General features: G+C 41.2%; 1 protein-coding gene across 2 annotated transcripts; it reads left to right on the top strand.

The window, feature by feature from the left end:
- The first annotated feature begins 1023 nt into the window (after positions 1-1023).
- Positions 1024-21355, top strand: slc44a1a (solute carrier family 44 member 1a). Of its 2 annotated transcripts, none has more exons than XM_017697561.2 (16): positions 1024-1568; positions 3127-3213; positions 7434-7576; positions 10769-10905; positions 11394-11487; positions 11959-12128; positions 12330-12419; positions 13494-13633; positions 13794-13980; positions 14664-14832; positions 15085-15241; positions 15422-15505; positions 15793-15930; positions 17041-17277; positions 18919-18999; positions 20871-21355. In XM_017697561.2, exons 1-16 carry the CDS (start codon positions 1545-1547, stop codon positions 20892-20894), a joined length of 1962 nt encoding a protein of 653 aa, XP_017553050.1. In that variant the 5' UTR covers positions 1024-1544; the 3' UTR covers positions 20895-21355. The 2 variants fall into 2 exon arrangements, with proteins under 2 accessions (XP_017553050.1, XP_037388894.1); XM_037532997.1 differs by having other exon boundaries at positions 1025-1372.
- The last annotated feature ends 172 nt before the right edge of the window (positions 21356-21527 follow it).

Here is a 21527-nt window from a genome sequence, read left to right as displayed (position 1 = left end):
AATATTTTCCATGTGTAGCATAAGGACGTTATAATGGATTTAATTCCATGCTTCCCTTGTCCATACAGTGCACGTACTTGATTTTGTAATTAAATGCGTCATAATACTGAGTTAGGCACTATTTAATGGGAAACACACAACTGGAAGTGCAAACTGATAAGGTAGCATTTCTCGATGGAATAGCACAGATCGATAGAGTCTGCTGACGATTAACGCTACGGTAGCATTTTTCGACAAAGCAGCACAATTCGACAGAACACCGGATCGTTCGCGAACGACACATCACTAGCTGTTATAGAGGGTCAAGCAGCGTGTTCCTCTGGCCACTTTACCACATTTCCTAGCCACGGTCACCCACGAAGGTTCAGTCTGATTCATCAGTGTTTTAAAGAGATCTGTGCCAAAGTGTTTTCAGGGCATGCAAGCCATTTTTTCAATACGTTTTTTTTTTTGTTTGTTTACTGAGCTGTTTGTGTACATCACAAAATCCAACCTTACTTCACTGTAATCACCATTTTTTCTACAACGTCACACCGTTTTGAAGTATGCGACAAATTTACAGGCAGTGCCAACTGGGCTTAAGTACAACCACTGCACTGTGAGGTTAGTTACAACTAAGGCGCTGGAGCCTGTCCCAGCGGTCACCCTGGACAGGTCACCAGTCCATCGCCGGGCTGAACAGACAAAGTCAACCTTTTTGTTCACACAGACTGTAAAATGAAAAAGAAAAATGACATTTTATTCACCTTAATTAGTATCTCTCAGATGTTCGTGCTTCAGTGGCTTTAAATAAGTATATTAATGAAATTGACATTATCAGTTGGTAAAGCTGTAGTTATTCCGAAACAATGTTCCCTGTTTTACTGATGTGTGATATTTGGTCTCCTTCACTGGACACAAATAAATTTAGCAGTGAACGAGCGAGTCTCTGTGCTTCAGCGAGAAACACCCTAATAAAAATCAACTATCGGTCAACTGTGATGTGAAAAAATCGGAATCAGTCCGAAAACTGATGATCGGCGCACCTCCAGTCACTGCTGGCTGTGCTGTTGTGCCTCTGGGCCTCCGTAGCTCTACTACACCGACTGGTTCACGCTTTGCCAGTCAAATCTGCCGCCGCTGCTTCAGTCCGCTAATACCGAGACCAAACCGACTCGGGGTCAGCGTAGACTTCCAGAGGCCGCGTCGGATTGAACCTAGACTGAAAACAAGCCCCTGATTCAGGATCAGCAGTCGATGAGAACCGGCTTCCCCCGCCTTCTCGCTTCCACACCATATAGGAAGGAAGTTGTTCCTGCTCGCCAGAGTCAGAGAAACAGACAAGCTGAAGTTAATCCTTTTAGCAGAGCTCGGCAGACCGGACATGCGATAGGTGTGCCTTTCTTTTAAGCTGGCTACTACACATACGGCGAGCTGAGGGCGTTTGCTTTGCTGAGTGGGCTTTGTGTTATTCCCGAGCCGAGCCAACTCCCGCGCCAGTTTAGTTCATAGGTGCTGCTGTTTCCTCTCTGATTCCGACGGTTTTAGCTCAGGAATTTCCTGCGATGGGATGCTGTGGGAGCACAGAGGTAAGCGCACACACCGAGCCACGCTGTGAAGGCGCGTTCTTCGCATGGAACGGCTCCGTTTTGTAATCACGGTCGCTAGAAAGAGATTTCTCTCAGTTTTCCAAACCCAAGGGTGGTTGGGGGTCTGGGCTTCACGGGGCGGAAACTGGCTTACTGCTCGAATTCCCCCGTTGCAGCAGTTGCTGCAGCACCGTTTAAGGTGGAACGGGCAAATTCGAACAAAAAGCTGGCGAATAAGGAGCTGACTGACTTCAGCTCCACCTGGGCTCCTCCCTCGGAGAAACGGCAGAGTTTGAGGCTCGATGTCTTGCATTTTAAGTAGCTTTTAACACGAGATAAACACAAGCCGTTGGCCAACCCATCTTTATGTTGAGCAATTTAAAATAAGGTGAGGTTGTGTACGGTTTCGTCTCAGGGGGCGTGGTCACGCCTCGGCGTTCAAAACAGCAGCCCATGTGTAAAAATGGAGTGTCTCCTAACTGACCACTAACCAGGCCGAAACTTCTCAACTCCGATCTTACATGTTCACCACGACAGCTTCGGTTCGGTTCAGGACAGGAGCTGTTACAGAACAACAGTTCTGAAGTTTATAGTCTTATCTATTAACTCCAGGTCAGAAAACAGTATTCCAGAAATATCCTAACTTGGCTAAACTTTCTGAATATTGGCCCAACTTTGACACCCCAGAGATGTCTTAACTTCTGCGTCAACCGTCTTGTTTTGTTCAGTTTCCTGTGATTGGCATAATGACGTTACATTTATCTACACTGAAGGTGCTTTGACCTATGGGTTTTTTTATAACAGCATTTTGAACATACCAGACATGATCTCCACCATCCTCTCTTATACCTTCGCGTGTCAATGATGGAAACACGTCAGGTGAAATGTTACAGCGATGGTGGTGAATGAGGAGGCAGAGCTGAATGTGTGTTAAGAGGAATGACGTTAGCGCGCTCGGCTAAAGCGTTTAGGAAACTGAAAGAGCGACGACGTTCTGATAAACTCTCAAAATATTTTTAACATCAAGTTTATCGCGATTTAGTTCTGTTTGACCCTTTTACTTCAGTAACGGTAGCTAATCTTAGCGGTCTGGCTAACTAGATAGCTAGCTAACTTGATTATTTTGAATACTCCTTTATGTTTCAGCTGTTCTATGGTCGGTTGCTAGGTAACTGACAAGACAGCTGATTTGTCAATCAACTTGAGATAGGATGGTGTAAGATAAGATTGTTGATTCTGTATTATGAATATGTGAAAAATCTTATCTTGACCTGATCTTAATTTAAAAGGGATTTTTTTTTCTTCAAAATTTCTGCAAATCAATACATTTAAACACAAGTTATTTATAGTGCTGTATTGTAAAGAAGTTTACCCACTCACATTTCTCTGCATCGTTTGTGATGGGAACCAGATGTCTGAGGAGTTTAATACCTCTAATAGCTACATATATGCATACTGGGAAGACAAATACAGAAATTAAGCATCTAAGAAATTAAGATCTTTTCTGAGTGGAATGTATCATTTGCAGATATTTCCAACATTTTGTATTCTTTGGCAGAAAAGGCAAGACTGGAAGCCTCTGGAGGATCGCAGGTGCACAGACATACCATGGCTGATCCTTTTTGCCTTGTTCAACGTTGGAATGGTGAGTGCATGGATACTGACTGGGTTTCCAGCTCAGGTCTAGCATGGTGTGTTGTAGCCATCATGAGCTTGAAGCTGTAAAGCTTATTCTGATCCATAAGGTCCTAGATTGAGATCTAATGTATTTTTTATGAGAAACAGAAGACATGCTGCCATGTTTAATGCTGAAAATTAATGGTTGTAATGACCTTAGTGATGACCTTGTTGCCTGAACTTGAATTCAGATTCATCTAGGACAAACACAAAAGCTAAATGTATCAGAGAGCAGCAGAGATTATAATACTAGATGATCGGCTCTCTTCTGGGACTGAGGATCTCTTTTTTTCTTCTGTTGTTGCTGTAAGCATAGAGCATATCTGCTTGGTGTGTAAAGTTATTTTCAACCAATTTTGAATTGCAACCTCACTACACAGTTTCTTAATTGCCCTTTCGAAAGGCCTCAGAGATGTCATTGAACAAACTTGAAGGGAGTCAAGTGGTGGTGAATAATGAGAGCCTGCAGACTGCTTCTACAAACATCAGTGAAAGAATGGGTCGCACTTAGGAGCTCAGTGAATTCCAGCATGGTACTGTGATAGGATGCTACCTGTGCAGCAAGTCCAGTCATGAAATTTCCTCGCCACTAAAATTTCACAGTCAACTGTTAGTGGTATTATAACAAAGTGGAAGTGATTGGGAACAACAGCAGTAAAATGACAGCGGATGCTGAGGGGCATAGTGCGCAGAGGTCGCCAACTTTCTGCAAACCTCCAAACTTCATGTGGCCTTTAAATTAGCTCAATTAGCTCTAGATAGCTTCATGGAATGAGTTTTCATGGCAGAGCAGCTGCATCCAAGCCTAACATCACTAAGTGCAATGTAAAGCGTCAAATGCAGTGGTGTAAAGCGCCGCCACTGGACTCTAGAGAGGTGGAGACGTGTTCTCTGGAGTGATGAATCAAGCTTCTCCATGTGGCAATCCGATGGACGAATCTGGGGTTGGCGGCTGTCTGACTGCATTGTGCCAAGTGTAAAGTTTAGTGGAGGGGGATTATGATGTGGGGTTGCTTTTCAGGAGTTGGCCTCAGCCCCTTATTCCAGTGAAAGGAACTCTTAATGCTTCAGCACCAAGAGATTTTGGACAAGTTCCTTCTCCCAACTTTGTGGGAACAGTTTGGGGATGGTCCCTTTCTATTCCAACATGACTGCACACGTGTACAAAGCAGGGACCATAAAGACATGGATGAGCGAATTTGGCCTGGAAGAATTTGACTGGCCTGCGCAGAGTCCTGACCTCAACCCGATAGGACACATTTGGGATGAATTAAAGTGGAGACTGCGAGCCAGGCCTTTTCATCCAACATCAGTGTCTGACCTTACAAAAATTCCCGTGAACACACTCCTAAACCTTGTGGAAAGCCTTCCCAGAAGAGTTGACACGGTTATAGCTGCAAAGGGTGGGCAGACATTATATTAAACCCTATGGATTAAGAATGGGAAACCACTCAAGTTCATATGCGTGTGAAGACAGACAGTTTGAGGAACTTTGGAAAAACTACATTTGCTTATGGGTTGCATTTTTGGTGACACTGTTTGACGTGCATGAACATGAGTTGTTTGACTTATTTCTGCATTCGCCATCCAAAAAAAAAAAAAAAAAAAAAAAAAAAAAAAAAAAAAAAAGCACCACAGATGTGTATTCATGCGCACAGTACTTCCTGTAGAGCCCCACAAAACCTGCCAGATGGTTTTTTTTTTTTTTTAATATAAAAAGTTTGTTTTTAAAATTTGTACTTAGCAAATACAGTCACAGACATGTTTGTATATGTGCAACATTTTACATTATAACCTGAACTGAACAAAAAACAGCATTACATACAAAAAACACAACATACATAAATGCATATCAATATAATAATACACAGGGCAAGAAGTACTAATACCTTATACGTTATTCGACTGTTAAGTAAGGAAGAAACCATACAAATACAGATACGGCCAGACCATTGCTCCCATATTAGATTTCTAGTTAAAGAAATACATTCACATGGAAGTGGAAGAGGGGTTTCCAGTTGGTAGGGAGACACTTCAGCTTTTTAAAATATGTAGTCATGGGATCTCAGGTTCGATGGAATTTCACAGCTGCCTTTCTAGATGAAAGCCTAATATTTTCTCATTTAAGGTGCATAAGATCACAGGAGCCACTGTGAGGCCTTTGGTGGATAGGGTTATTTCATATTCAAAACTTGATTACTCTCCTGTTTAGATAGTTCTGGTAAGCAGGTAGTAACTGTCAGTCAGAAACTTGACAATACTGGACACGTCCCAAATATATGCGTAAGTCAGCCTCAAACATGACAAAACATATTACTTATGTTAAACAGCAGATTCCTGGGTTTCATCACGTATGACCAAACCTAACTCTTCATTCAAAACTGTAAACGTTTTCTCAAAACACATAATATAGAGAGGAGTAATTTTATTTAATTTAATTAAGAACATTTAGGTGGAGAGGGAAAGTAAGTGCACTGATCATGCATAAAATTCTGAATTTGAAGGTATCAGTAAAACAAGGATGGTAACTGAAACTTAAAGATCAGAAAAAGAAGCAAAGACTCCATCAACGTATAAAACTGCATATCTACTGTTGCCCTTTTTATGGCAGTCATGAAAGACGTTAATTGCAGGAATAAAGTGATTTTTACAAATGGGACTAGATTTGAAAAACCAGAGAGGCCAAAGTACCTCAATTCAAAGCCGGTAGTGGTAAATTGGTTGTTACTAAGGCTGGAAGTGAGGATGAGTTGCAAGTATCAGCTTCCCAAATGCACCATTTTAGCTGTGGGGATTGACAGTTATAGTTTTTAAACGTTCCTCCAACTCTTAACATGTCATCAGAGGGGGTATTCCTATCTGATAAGTTGAATATGATGTGATTGAGTAGGAATTATGTTGGATTTTGGTCTGGAGCTATAGTTGAACACCCCTGATTTTAGACAAATGTTATTAGTTAACACAGGTGATGCAGAAGTTTCATCTAACCCTAACTGGCATTTGAAAGCCTATGCATATAAGTTTAACATGCACTTTATTGCCTTGAATGACATCCCATTCTTAATCCATAGGATTTAATATGATGGCGGCCCACCCTTTGCAGCTATAATAGCTTTAACTCTTCTGGAAAGGCTTTCCACAAGGTTGAGGAGTGTGTTTATGGGAATTTTTGACCATTCTTCCAGAAGTGCATTTGTGAGGTCAGACACTGATGTTGGACGAGAAGGCCTGGCTCAGTCTTGGCTGTAATTCATCCCAAAAGGGTTCTATCGGGTTGAGGTCAGGACTCTGTACAAGCCAGTCAAGTTCCTCCACACCAAGCTCACTCATCCATGTCCTTATGGACCTTGCTTTGTGCACTGGTGCGCAGTCATGTTGGAACAGGAAGCAGTCTCCAAACTGTTCCCACAAAGTTGGGAGGATGAAATTGTCCAAAATCTCTTGGTTTGCTGAAGCATTAAGAGTTCCGTTCACTGGAACTAAGGGGCCGAGCCCAACTCCTGAAAAACAACCCCACACTATAATCCCCCCTCCACCAAATTTTCCGCTTTATACCGCATACTTAGAGTCCAATGGCCCCGCCTTACAGCACTACAATCAACGCTTTGCATTGTACTTAGTGATATTAGTTTTGGATGCAGCTGCTCAGGCATGGAAACCCATTCCATGAAGCTCTCCGTGTTGTTCTTGAGCTAATCTGACAGCCACATGAAGTTTGGAGGTCTGTAGTGATTGACTCTGAAAGTTTGAAAGTTGGTGACCTCTGTGCACTAAGCCCCTCAGCATCCGCTGACCCCCACTTTGTCATTTTACGTGGCCTACCACTTTGTTTCTGTGCTGCTGTCGTTCCCAGTCGCTTCCACTTTGTTATAATACCACTGGCAGTTGACTGTGAAATGTTTAGTAGCGAGGAAATTTCACGACTGGACTTGTTGCACAGGTGGCTCCTGACCCATTTTTTCACAAATGTTTGTAGAAACAGTCTGCAGGCCTAGGCGCTTGGATTTTATACACCTGTGGCCATGGACGTGATTTGAACAGCTGAATTCAATTATTTGAGTGAATACTTTTGGCAGTGTACCTCTATATAGCAGGCATAGGGGATATATTGTGATACTGATGTGTTTAGATTGCATGTGATTGCATGGCTATAGAGATGTGATTAGATGTGTGTTTAATTGTCCTTAGCTCTTCATTTGCGGGTTCGCAATATCAACGGGAGCAGCCTCCAGACTCATATCAGGCTATGACAGCTACGGAAATACCTGCGGACAGAAGAACACCGAAATTCCAGGGATCGAGTCCAGTGGCAAGGACCAAACTTTAAACAAGTAAGCAAAAGAAAGATAAAATGCTCTTTTAAATGTTTTTTTTTGTCTTGTTCTCAGAGGCACTGAGTTAGTCCCAGAGAAAATAGCTATGTTCCGTTTCTTACTTTTCTTTTTTTCTGCTATTGCTGCAAGTGTGGAACTGAATTCCCTCTGTGTGCAAAGTCTTTGTTTTTTGACCAGTCTTGGAAAGGCCTGACGGTGCTGAGGTAAATCAGGGTTATTAAAACAGGGGAAACACTGAGCTTGTACCCCGTGCAGGCCTTGGGTAGTCCCAGCTATTTGACATGTCCTACATTTTTCTTCTGTTTCATATTTATCCCCGAGTTTTACTCATCACGTTTGTGTGGTTGTATGCACAAAAAGCAATTGTAATTAATTTTACATGACCATTTTCCAACATCTCTTTCTTAAACAAGCTGCTTTTGTTTCTGTGCCTTTCAGACTAATACATGTAAATGAGCTCTATTTTGATTGGCTATCCTATATTGTACCTCTTAAAAAGCAGTTCGGGCTAAAACACTTATCTTAAGCATAAATGGGTGGAGGTAAACTGCTGTAGGTAGATATGTAAATGTTTTGATTTCTGTGACATGACAAATCAGTGAATTGTCAGAAATTCAAGCTAGCCCTCTCCCAGCATGGTGGTGTTATTCGAGAGGGAGAAGACCAAGCAAGCAAGTAAAAATTGACCATGATTTAAAATGTGGGAAACACTGGGTTTAAAAAAAAAAAAAAAAAAAACTCGTTCCACCACAAGTGCCAGCCATTCTTAATACTGACCAACTGCTTGGGCAGTGGAATTTTACCAGTGTGGTGAAAAAAGTACGGTTATCAGATAGAACAACTCCGGATGCCTTTCAACCAATCAAGCTGCAGACTGTTGTATAACATGTTCTTACACACAGTTTCAGCTCTTGATGGACTTGATAGAGAAAAACTGAGCTGTGCTGTTTTCACCGCAGGACTGTATTTGGACACCCCTACTTTGACGTATATTCAGTTTCAGTGTGAGCACCTGATTCCGTGTTAACACTTGTTTTATCAGATGAAGTAGATCTGATAAATTCTTGTCATTTCTTGTTGTATTTGCCCTCAATGTAAGCAAAGCAGGTCAAAAGGAACGTGAAAAACCCTTGTCTAGCCTTAGCTGCATTCCTGGGTTAAAACATTGCAACGTATCTAAAAGTGTGTGCATGAGTCACTGGTTTAGACACGTGTCCTGCTTGATGAAGTAAGTGGTTTAATCCGATAGGGATCACTAGGTCAACAGATTACTTCACAGAGAAGTTCAGTCAGTGACAACTGTACTCTTACTGTTGGGTAACTGAGTCGTTTTAATTTTTATTTCTTTTCAAGACAAAAGTTTTTCCAAGAACAAATTAATCAACGTTATTTAGCACTGATGCGCTACTATCATACTTCCCCAATTCCCAAAAAGTTGGGAAGCTGTGTAAAATGTAAATAAAAACAGAATGCAATGATTTGCAAATCTCATAGACACATTATTCACAATAGAACATGGAACACATCAGATGTTGAAAGTGAGATGTTTTACCATTTCATGAAAAACATTCTCATTTAGAACTTGATGGAAGCAACGCATCTCAAGAAAGTTGGGACAGGGGCAACGAAAGGCTGGAAAAGTAAGTGCTACTATAATAAAAACCAGCTGGAGACAGTTTGCAACTAACTCGCGTGACTGGTTATAATAAGAACATTTTGGAGAGAGTCTCTCAGAAGCCAAAGATGGGCAAAGGTTTTCCAATCTGCAAAAAAAAACAATTTCGGAAAAATGTTGCTCAACATAAAAATGCGAAGCCTTTGGGTATCTCACCATCTACAGTACATAATATCATTAAAAGATTCAGAGAATCTGGAGAAATCCCTGTACACACGGGACAAGGCCGACAGTCAGTATTGGATGCTTGTGATCTTTGGGCCCTCAGGTAGCACAGCATTGAAAACAGGCCTGATTCTATACTGGAACAGTACTGCATGGGCTCAGGAACACTTCCAGAGATCATTGTCTGTGAACACAGTTCGCTGTGAAATCCACACATGCATGTTATTGCAAGCTGTATCATGCAAAGAAAAGCCATATATAAACAGGATCCAGAAATGCTGCCAACTTCTCTGGGCCCGAGCTCCTTTAAAATGGACTGAGGTGAAGTGGAAATGTGTCCTGTGACCCAATGAATCAAAATTTGAAATCCTTTTTGGAAATAAGTCACTGTATCCTCCAGGCTAAAGACCTCCCAGCTTGTTATTAGCACACAGTTCAAAAGCCAGCATCCACGATGATATGGATATGGGATGTGCACATGGTATGGGTGTCATGCACATCTGTGAAGGCACCATTAATGCTGAACAAAATATACAAGTTTTGGCAACATATGCGGTCATCCAGACAGCATGTTTTTCAGGGAAGGTTTTGCATATTTCAGCAAGACCATGCTAAACCACATACTGGATCCATCACAGTAGGATGGCTTTGCCTAAGAAGAGTCTGGGTGCTGAACTGGCCCGCCTGCAGTCCAGACCTTTGACCAGTAGAAAACATTTGGCACATCATGAAACAGAAAATCCGGCAAAAGAGACCCAGGACTGTAGAGCAGCTAGAATCCTACATCAGACAAGAATGGGACAACATTCCTCTCCCAAAACTCAAACAGTTGGTCTGTTCACTTCTCAGACACTTAGTGTTGTTAAAATAAGAGGGGATGCTACACAATGGTAGACATGGCCCTGGCCCAACGTTTTTGAGATGCGTTGCTGCCATCAAGTTCTAAATGAGTTACTGTTTTCCATGAAACGGTCAAATGTTTTAAATATCATATGTTTTCTATGTTCTTTTGTAAATAAGACGTGGGTCTGTGAGATTTGGAAATCATGTCATTCTGTTTTTATTTACATTTTGCAAAGTGTCCCACCATTTTTGGAATGTAGAGAAGAATCTAATACATGTATTATTGCTATCCAAAAACATTTTTCCATCCTTTTTTGTTTTGTATATTTTAGACCATTTGAAATGATTGCTGTTATTTACATTGTGTAATTTTATGACAAATGGGTGAATAAAAATGGTCCCAAATTATTTGAGACTGAACAAAATCTTGTTACCTTAACATACAATAAGAGTTTTTTTTTTCTGAAGTCTGTATTTGCTTATCTAGTTTTACATTTATGTTGCAGGTACGTCTTTTTCCTGGATCCATGCAACATTGACTTGGTGAAAAGGAAGATCAACTCTGTAGCCCTCTGTGTCTTCAGATGCCCAGAAACAGAACTCCAAACTTATGATGACCTCAGAAAATTTGCATTCACCAACGGTTAGCACTGACTCACCTCTGGATTCCTTTCAGTGTTCACACTATTGAGGAAATGTCATCCTTATTGTCATGTCTAAACCTCATAACTCCATTTTTTTTTTTAGATGATTTGAAAACACCAGCTGCCCTTTACATTGTGTGAATACTGAATGATTTGAACATCTTAGATAAAATCTCATTATATTAACTTGCATTAAAAATGATCAACTTTTTTTCCCCTCTTATTATAAATGTTCCCATTTTAGAGATATGTAGTTTTGTTTACTTACGTAGTTTTTACTAGCAAACTGTACTTGCAACTGCAGCTGTTTCTACAGATGAAAGTTTGTACCATATAGCTAGTAGGTTTAAGCACCATCAAAAAAATGAGAAAATCAGGCATTAGTTGAGAATCCTTAGCTGGGACCCTAAATATAAAAATTTCACTGAAACATGTAACAAGGTTGAAGATTTGGCTAAAGTACCTGTTTTTGTTTGTTTGTTTGAAGGTTCCAAGTTGTGCTCCTATGAAGTGAGCCTTGACAGATACAGTGATGACCCAAACAAGGCTACGAAATGCCCCAAACTTCCAGTTCCTCCAAGGCAAATATGCTGACCACATTATACCAGCAGTTTAAAAAAAATGCACATGTTCATATGTTGATAAATTTTTTTGAACCTTTTTTACTGTATGCACAAGTTTGGAATTTGGAGTTTGGAATTGTCATTATTAGTTCTTAAAGAAAAAAGGAGCATTTGATTTCATTTTCACATTTTTAAATAAATTGCCTCAGGATTTAATTGCTACTTTTGAGATATGAAGCATTCTATATATGAATTCTATTAAAATCTCATTTTGCATTCTATAGAGATTTGTCATTTTAGAATTATCTATAGCTTTGTAATTCCTTCTGAATACATCCAAAAGCCGGGAGCATATAATTTTAGATAAAATCATTTTATACATGTATCTGCAACAAAATAGATTTAAAAATTTCAAAGAAATATTGAGTTTAAAGCTTTGAATGGTTCTTTTTACCACTTGTAATTCATGAACATTCTTCCCCTGTGTAGTAAGTCTTTCCCAGTCTTCCACCGCTGCACACCGGCAGACATCTCCTGCTATGCCAAGTTTGCTGAGGCGCTCATCACTTTTGTGAGTGACAACAGCGTGCTGCACAGGGTCATTACTGGAGTGATGACCTCAAAGGAGATCATTATGGGGCTGTGTCTGCTCTCACTAGGTATGCTAGCTATGTCCCAAACCAATTTACAGGGCATGCTGTATTGCTGAGGTAGGAAAACAATAGCAGCTACACAGTTGCTCCCAATTTAAGCGTGTTCCACAATACAGAATGCTGAAAGTAAGCTAACGTTAGGTGCTTTAGGTAATATCCCGGCTGTTTACCACTCACTTACATGTATCACTCTTGGGTCCCTTGCAGTTCTGTCCGTAATTATGATGGGAGTGATCCGCTTCATCTCAGCACTTCTGGTGTGGCTTCTTACAGCCATCGTGGTGCTCGGTTCCCTAGGTATGCACACATAAATGTTGTGACTTTGTTACAGATAGCACATAATGTATGAGATTAAATGCCTTGAAATCTTACATGTATGGTTTTCTAGTTGCCATTTTTTTTTTAAGGATTAAGCCAAAAAAAAAACCAAAAAAAAAAAACCTAGTGCTATTGACGGCTAATGAAAGTGAGTAGCATCCAATTAGTAGTAGATAAATTTCTGCAAATTAGTGGCTACTACGTTCAATTGTTAATGATGTTAGCACATTTGGTCAAGTGACGTCTTCTTATTTTCCCCCAAAGTCCATTTGTGATGTTTGTGTGGCTTTATATAGCGACACAATTAATGTTTACATAACCATTTTCAAACCTCCATCACTAAGAGAGAAATAAAACCTATATACACTACACTTCTGTAGGTAGTACATCAAACTCTTGTTTCAAAAAAAGCAAGGAAAAGCCGTGGGCAATTTAAAATACACTATACGTCCCAAACTTTGTAGACTCCGTCTATTTAGCAAAGTCAGCTACTTTAAGGTACTCCTATTGCTGACATAGGCATTCAGTTGCACGCATACAGCTTCTATAATCTATGTAGATAAGCACTGACCAATAAAGTAGGATGCTCTGGAGCAGCCACACATGACGCCAAGGCCACCATGCCCAGTAGCAAGTGTCTGCTAGAGGGATATAAGGCCCTTCAGCATCGGACTGGGAGCCAGTTGAACTGCATTTTCTGGAGTGACCTTACAGTACCTTTGGGATGAGTTGGAGTGGTCTTTGGGATCAAGACCTAATCATCCAACATCAGTACCTGACCTCACTAATGTTCTTGTGGCTGAATGCAATGACAGCAGTGTTTCAGCATCTAGTGTAAAGCCTTCCCAGAAGTCTATTTCTGCAACAAAAAGGGACTAAAATCCCTAGTAATTCCCAACATTTCAGAAGAAATGATGCAGATGTCCACAAACTTTTAGACACAGTGTGCTAGGAAGTGTTGAAGTCCATTAATGTCTAACTTTTTAACTCTCCTCTGCTAATGTTAATTCTCAGATATTGGAAATTGAAATACTGCTGTTCTCTCTCTGTCAGGTGGAACTGGAGTCCTGTGGTGGCTCTATGTGGATCACAGGGTGTCTGCCAATTCCACACTGCCTGCCACTGAACTGCAGGTGGCTAAAGATAACGAGAAAGCTCTGCTCATCTATGCCATAGCAGCTACAGTCTTCACGGTACCGTCCTTGTTCCTGTTAAAGGACAGTTAAAATGTGTTTTGTTGCCTCAGACAAGGATTAGTTAAGATTTTTTGGCGTGTTTAACTATGTATAAGTTACAGTTTGAGTTACAAAAGTGTCTTAACATGCATATTCATGTTTACCCTTAATCTTTTAGCTGGTCCTGCTGTTGCTGATGTTCTTCATGAGGAAACGGGTGGCCCTGACCATCGCTCTGTTTCGCGTGGCCAGTAAAGTGTTCGGCCACTTGCCTCTGCTGGTGCTACAGCCTTTCTGGACCTTCCTGACCCTCATGCTATTCTGGGTCTACTGGATCACTGTACTCCTCTTGCTTGGAACAGCAGGTTTGTTAAACAGTTTGTCCCCTAGTTTTTTTTTTTTTCTTTTTCAAACCAGCTGGTAGATCTTTGAGATTTTGTCGCTCTCAAATACTCCTGAGTATCATCCTGTCTCACGACCCATTATTTTTTACATTTTCTACACATTTATTGTTTATGCATGCAAAGTGCTATTGTGAAAGTTATTAATTTATTTATAGTCAATTAACTAATTTCCAAAGGAGTCATGAATGAATTAATATTTTACATATACATTATATACACACACACACACACACACACACACACACACACACACACGGTAAAGGTCAAGCATCAAGGTTGTTCAGTGATTAAGCTTACTGTGACCAGAAGACTAGATCTAGATGCTACTTCACCACAAGCCAGTGTCCATCATACACTGCTATATTAATAATTCCTTTACATTCAATATTTAAAAAAAAAAAAGTTAGATTTGAAGGTGGAGAATTTCATTTTTATTTGAAAGACAAATGCCAGGAAGTAACCGTTAGCCTGCCTAATGTCTGTATCTCATCTGAGTCTGATGGCACAGACTTTTGTAGACTGACTACACTTGGGAATTGCAGTATCATATTTATGAAATTTGTATTTAGAGTAAAATGTAGTGTATTGAAAGTGTGCATCAACACAGTTCATCTTTATGCCACTATGATATTTTACATCCACAGGAAATCCAGTAAAGAATAACCAAACTGGTTTGGTGGAGTTCAAGATGGATGGGCCACAACAGTATATGGTGTGGTACCATGCGGTCGGTCTCATATGGATCAGCGAGTTCATTCTGGCCTGCCAACAGATGACTGTAGCAGGGGCGGTCGTCACATACTACTTTACCAGGTCAGGTGTCACGATCACTATTTTTCCACTATTTACTACTTTTCAATCCTCTCCTCAAGATGGCTCCATATTTGTACCTGCCGTCCAATACTTTTTTTTTTTTTACATACCTTGTGCCCAGACAGACCTTGGCTGGTCTGAGACTTTTATATGGTACTCTTCAAATAGCCACTTCAAATGTTACAGTGATCATCAAAGAACATGTAGTTTCATTCTGCATTTCATTCTGTAACGTCGCCTTCTTGATTGCAGAGATAAATCTCAGCTGCCTCTGACTCCCCTCTTGTCTTCGGTGATGTCAGTAATGCGCTATCACCTCGGCACGGTGGCCAAAGGAGCCTTCATCATCACTCTAGTGGAGATACCACGCCTCATCCTCACCTACATCCACAATCAGCTGAAAGGCAGCGTGAGTCTACACTGTGCACAAAGTTGTCTTCATAATCCAAATTGTGTAAATTTGATACACAGTTTCTATAAATGTTTTCAAGGTATTAATGCAGTATCAACTTAAACAGAGGCTTTTTACTCCACTTGACAGAGTGACATTACATTATTTAAAAAAGACATGGATTGCTCTCTCTCCTAGGAGAATGGCTGCGCTCGATGTATGGTGAAAGCTTGTGTCTGTTGCTTGTGGTGTCTGGAGAAGTGCCTCAGCTACCTGAATCAAGTAAGCAAACACAGCTCAAGTTTACTTATGACTCTGAAAGCTATTAGAGCTTGATACGGCTTTTGGCTGTGTCAACACTGCTGATGACAGCAGCTGTTGGCACATGATAAAATGATCTATATGAGAAAATTTAAGCATGACAAATGGTTATTTGTCCATTATGTTAATAGCCCTGTTACATGTTGAGACTTAAACTGGTATTTGTAAACTGACAGTTGTATTTATTTTTCTAATGGTGTTCAAGATGAGTACAACTTTTTAAATGAAACTGTTCTTCCTCCCTTAAGAACGCATATGTAGCAACTGCCATTAACAGCACCAGCTTCTGCACATCTGCCCGAGATGCCTTCATCATCCTAGCTGAGAATGCACTTCGTGTGGCTACAATCAATTCTGTGGGAGACTTTGTGCTATTTTTAGGAAAGGTATGACCTCATGCAGGACCAGGGTAAGGCTAGTATGTGCTTTCTTCAAGATCCACCAGCACATCTTTTAAACTGCCACTAAAACAGTGTCATTGTACAGCTTAGAGCAGAATGCTAACTGCCAATGGGGGTGAGTAAGGTTCTACCCACCCAGAGAGAACAAGGCCCACCATGGATGGCTATAGGTCACAAGGTTGATCCTGATGTTAGAGGGAATGCTAAGATGAAGAGTGGGAAACTCCTGTCCTGAAGAGCCACAGTTTTTTTTAAGCATTGAGAAGTAGCCTGCTCAAATTCAAAATACAACCCATTACCATGGGTAATTACTATGTTCAGCTGGTGTGTTTGCCCAGGAAAATCATCAAATTGTTCCCGTCCCTGGCCGTCACACTTGGCTTAGACCAGGGGTGCACAACTCCGGTCCTGGAGGGCCAAGCAAAGTTTGGAGGTTTCCTTTCTCAAACACACCTACTTAACCTGCCAATTAACAGATAAGTGTAATCAGGTGTGTTTGAGCAGGTAAATCACCAAACTGTGCTGGACACCGGCCCTCTAAGACCACAGTTGTGCACCGCTGGCTTAGACAGTTGCACCACTCAGGAGCCCCTCAAGTGTAATGCTTTAGTCTTGCACTGGAGCCAACAAGCCATGGAAGGGTATAATCCCACCGAACTGCATACCTGAATTATGAGTTGCTGCTTTATAATATAAAGTAATCTCAAGCAGACTTGCTTATATGGTTTCTGACACTGTAGGACAGCTATAAAAATAGACAAAGTATGTTGTGTGGCTAAAAACATGTGTAGAGTTGTCTGATTTTCATTTTGCATTATGTGAATTGTTGGTCATGTAAGCTACATTAGCCTCGTAGCACCAAAATGAACGGATCAAATTTCAGACCCCAGACATGTCTTGGCAGATCAACTATATTTGGAGTAAGGGCAAATTTGTTTATACCTAATTGTGTATTAGATGTATATAGTGCTATAAGTATTGTTCTTTTGGTAGCTTCAGTGGCATTTGAATCGAAGGTAGCGAAGCAGCAGCAGTATCATTGGGCCCAATACTGAATCCTGAGTATTTCTAATATGTGGTGGTTTTGGGTTCCAGGTCCTGATTGTGTCTTGCACAGCGTTTGCAGGAGTGCTGGCGCTGAACTATCAGCGAGAGTACACAGTGTGGGTGCTGCCGCTCATCATAGTGTGTCTGTTCGCGTTCCTGGTGGCCCACTGCTTTCTCTCCATCTTCGAGATGGTGGTGGATGTGCTCTTCCTGTGCTTCGCCATCGACACCAAATATAACGATGGCAGCCCAGGCAGCGAGTACTACATGGACAAGGCCCTGATGGTAACGTAAACCTTTGTCCTGATATATTAGTTTTACTCAACTCCATAATTCCCAACATTAGTCATAGGCAAATCCCAGTTACTATGTGGTTCTTCTTATAAATGCCAGCCTCTGACTGTGAGTGATAACGCCTCTCTCTTCATACACTATTGTTTAATTTTATTCTAGCTTCATTGTCAGCTATGCAGCCTCATCATGAGGATAGGTTATTAGTAGAACATTAGAGAAAACGCTTGAACTGTGTACCCAATCTAATAGTTAACTTTTGACTGAGCTGCCTGACAAAACTCATATTTGCAAGGCATTTTAATCTGAAGGAACCAAGTAACCTAACCTAAATTAAAGAATTCAACAATTCAATCTTAACATTGGTCCTGAAAATTGCTGCATTTGCATGTTTTAACATTTGTCAAACGTTAAACATTAGAAATAAGTGTCAGAGGAGTTCTTTGCATACAACAGTGACCACTAACCTTGGCCCTGGAGGTCTGCCATGCTGCAAAGTCTAGCTCCATCCACAATTTGCCACACCTGCTCCATGTTAGATGCAGTTGGGAGCTCAAGACTGCAGGAAAGTAGATCGCCAGGAGGGAGGGTTGGTGACCATGGCCATAAAACACGCCAGGCTCCGTTCCTCCGGCTAAAACACTGCAGACTTTGTCACATTGCCTCGTTAAAACATATCTGATTCAGCTCGTCAGTTAATTAGCAAGGCCTTCATGAACTGAATTCAGAGCATTAGATTATGGTGAAGGCTAACCTCTGCTGCACTTTGGCCCGAAAGGGCCCCAGTTTGAAATGCCTGCGTCTCACTCAGCACACCTGATTAAACTCATTACCTAATTAACTAGCACCTTGTTGGCTGAGTCAGTCGTGTAAAATAGAGAAACTACAAAAGTGCACAGAGCAAAGGGCCACCAAGACTGGGATTGGGAACCCCTGATGTCAAGTGTATATATAAACCCCCAAACTACCTATTTATTTAAAAAATATAATAATAATAATCATACAGCCATGCCATATTTGAATGTGTGTGTATGTGGTGTTGGGCATTGGAAATGGTATTATTCTTGTCCTAAGTGAACCTTAAAAAGGTTGGATCTATTTGAAAAACTGCTGCAACCCTGATTTTAATGAGCTGATGGTGATGAATTCATCATGTTTGGTATCAGTTGACAATTTGCATGATGTGGAAAACGAGGCTTAACATTAGCTGACTTAGCATTTGTCATTTTATCGTAAAATAATTCAGACTGGCTGCTTTTCTTGGTGTCAAGACCACATGTCAGTGCAGCGTGCAGCATTGGGTAGCCCTGCACTATAACTAAGTGTGGCCTGTGGGCCAAGTTTGCCTTCAAGGAAATTTGATTTGACCCACCAGAAAGCTACCCTGACCCTGCCACTCATCCAATGAAAGTTATGTTCACACTGTCTGTACGTGACTAATTTATGTTCCTTTATTGCAGCTGTATTTTTAAAGTATAGTAAAAATATATCATGTTAAACTCCTTTATACCTTCATGTGTATATTGTTTTGTCTTTTTGGTTTAGCCCACCCCAATTATTGCACTTTAGCCCTCTATAACAAAAGGTTTGGGCACAAGTGTGTTAAAAGCTCTTTTTTTTTTTTTGGACTTATAGGAGTTTGTGGAGAGCAGCAAGAAGGCAATGGCTGAGGACAAGAGAACAGCAGGTGGAAACAGCAGGGAAATGAAACCTATGGTAAGTTCTTGTGGAATTCATTCTCCATCTAGATGCTCCAGAAGGCTTGATTAACTGAATCAAGTGTCTTACATTTGGATTTTGTAAATACACTGCTCAAAAAAAAAAAAAATAAAGGGAACACTCAAATAACACATCCTAGATCTGAATGAATGAAATATTCTCATTGAATTTGTTCTGTACGAAGTTGAATGTGCTGACAGTCACACAAATCATCAATGGAAATCAAAATTTATTAACCAATGGAGGCCTGGATTTGGAGTCACACACAAAATTAAAGTGGAAAAACACACTACAGGCTGATCCAACTTTGATGTAATGTCCTTAAAACAAGTCAAAATGAGGCTCAGTATTGTGTGTGGCCTCCACGTGCCTGTATGACCTCCCTACAACGCCTAGGCATGCTCCTGATGAGGTGGCGGATGGTCTCCTGAGGGATCTCCTCCCAGACCTGGACTAAAGCATCCACCAACTCCTGGACAGTCTGTGGTGCAACGTGGCATTGGTGGTTGGAGCGAGACATGATGTCCCAGATGTGCTCAATCGGATTCAGGTCTGGGGAACGGGCGGGCCGGTCCATAGCTTCAGTGCCTTCATCTAGCAGGAACTGCTGACACACTCCAGTCACATGAGGTCTAGCATTGTCCTGCATTAGGTGGAACCCAGGGCCAACCGCACCAGCATATGGTCTCACAAGGGGTCTGAGGATCTCATCTCGGTACCTAATTGGCAGTCAGGCTACCTCTGGCGAGCACATGGAGGGCTGTGCGGCCCTCCAAAGAAATGCCACCCCACACCATTACTGACCCACTGCCAAACGGTCGTGCTGAAGGATGTTGCAGGCAGCAGATCACTCTCCACGTCTTCAGACTTGGTCACGTCTGTCACATGTGCTCAGTGTGAACCTGCTTTCATCTGTGAAGAGCACAGGGCGCCAGTGGTGAATTGGCCAATCCTGGTGTTCTCTGGCAAATGCCAAGCGTCCTGTACGGTGTTGGGCTGTGAGCACAACCCCCATCTGTGGACGTCGGGCCCTCATACCATCCTCATGGAGTCGGTTTCTAACCGTTTGTGCAGACACATGCACATTTGTGGCCTGCTGGAGGTCATTTTGCAGGGCTCTGGCAGTGCTCCTCCTGTTCCTCCTTGCACAAAGGTGGAGGTAGCGGTCCTGCTGCTGGGTTGTTGCCCTCCTACGGCCTCCTCCACGTCTCCTGGTGTACTGGCCTGTCTCCTGGTAACGCCTCCAGCCTCTGGACACTACGCTGACAGACACAGCAAACCTTCTTGCCACAGTTCACATTGATGTGCCATCCTGGATGAGCTGCACTACCTGAGCCACTTGTGTGGATTGTAGAGTCCGTCTCATGCTACCACGAGTGTGAAAGCACCACCAACTTTCAAAAGTGACCAAAACATCAGCCAGAAAGCAGAAAGGTACTGAGAAGTGGTCTGTGGTCCCCACCTGCAGAACCACTCCTTTATTGAGTGTGTCTTGCTAATTGCCAATAATTTCCACCTGTTGTCTGTTCCATTTGCATAACAGCTGTGAAATTGATTGTCAGTCAGTGTTGCTTCCTAAGTGGACAGTTTGATTTCACAGAAGTTTGATTTACTTGGAGTTATATTGTGTTGTTTAAGTGTTCCCTTTATTTTTTTTTGAGCAGTGTAGTTTAGAAACGTGGCGAATGTAAAACACAAACAAAAAAAGTGTAATATTTTCTCACGGAATGCATTTGAGTAACACTACATCACTGTAAACCAGTGGAATCTTCTAGAAAATATCTCTGTGGTCAAACTAGTTGTCAGTATACTTGTTGATGGTTGGCAAATTGATGATTGAAAAAGTATATGTACTGTTTGTGTTTCAGACCCGTGGTGGGACGTTGGCATGATGCAATTTGACCACTGACACCATTATGCCTCCAATAGGTGCTACTACTGAGGAACGCTACCAGATTTTCACTCCAGGGACTCTCACTATATGCTTAATTACTTTGAGTTTGTAATTAAGCACTTGTGTGACATCTATGCATACTTTTCTTGATAGCCCTTTTGTATAAATGAATATTTGATGGTTTTTAGCAATAATGTTTTGTATATTTTTGGAACTTTAAGAAGTCATTTTGTAATTCAGGGGGTTTAGTTTGAGAACTGCTACTTTATTTCCTGTTATCATTACATTGTATTCTTTTGTTATATCTTTGTTTATGCCATTTGTCTATTATTATTATTATTTTTATTATTATTTCTAGTAAGCCATATATAATTCACTCCATACATCATTGGCAGCTGTTAACAATCATAGGCAAGCAATATTGGCATTTCCCTTATGCCAAGATGGCCTCTTTGCTTTCAGTTCCAGAAAAAAGGAAATGACTTGTATATTAGCAGAGTATGGTAATAGATCATTGGAATATTAATACTCGTAGGTAATTGTTACACACACACATGTAAAAAGTAGAAACACACTAAATGCTGTAGAAGGTTATTTAAGGTTTCAACAATTTCCATTAGAAAGTGAGACA

Source organism: Pygocentrus nattereri, chromosome 22 (genome assembly GCF_015220715.1).
Source record: "Pygocentrus nattereri isolate fPygNat1 chromosome 22, fPygNat1.pri, whole genome shotgun sequence".
Lineage (NCBI taxonomy): Eukaryota > Metazoa > Chordata > Actinopteri > Characiformes > Serrasalmidae > Pygocentrus > Pygocentrus nattereri.
This window is presented reverse-complemented; position numbering and strand designations above follow the sequence as displayed.

Coding starts and splice junctions, on each gene's coding strand:
- slc44a1a (XM_017697561.2), top strand. CDS start 1,545: ATGGGATGCTGTGGGAGCACAGAG. Junction 12,420..13,493: donor CGTGGTGCTCGGTTCCCTAG/GTATGCACACAT, acceptor TCTCTCTGTCAG/GTGGAACTGGAGTCCTGTGG. Junction 14,833..15,084: donor GTCACATACTACTTTACCAG/GTCAGGTGTCAC, acceptor TCTTGATTGCAG/AGATAAATCTCAGCTGCCTC.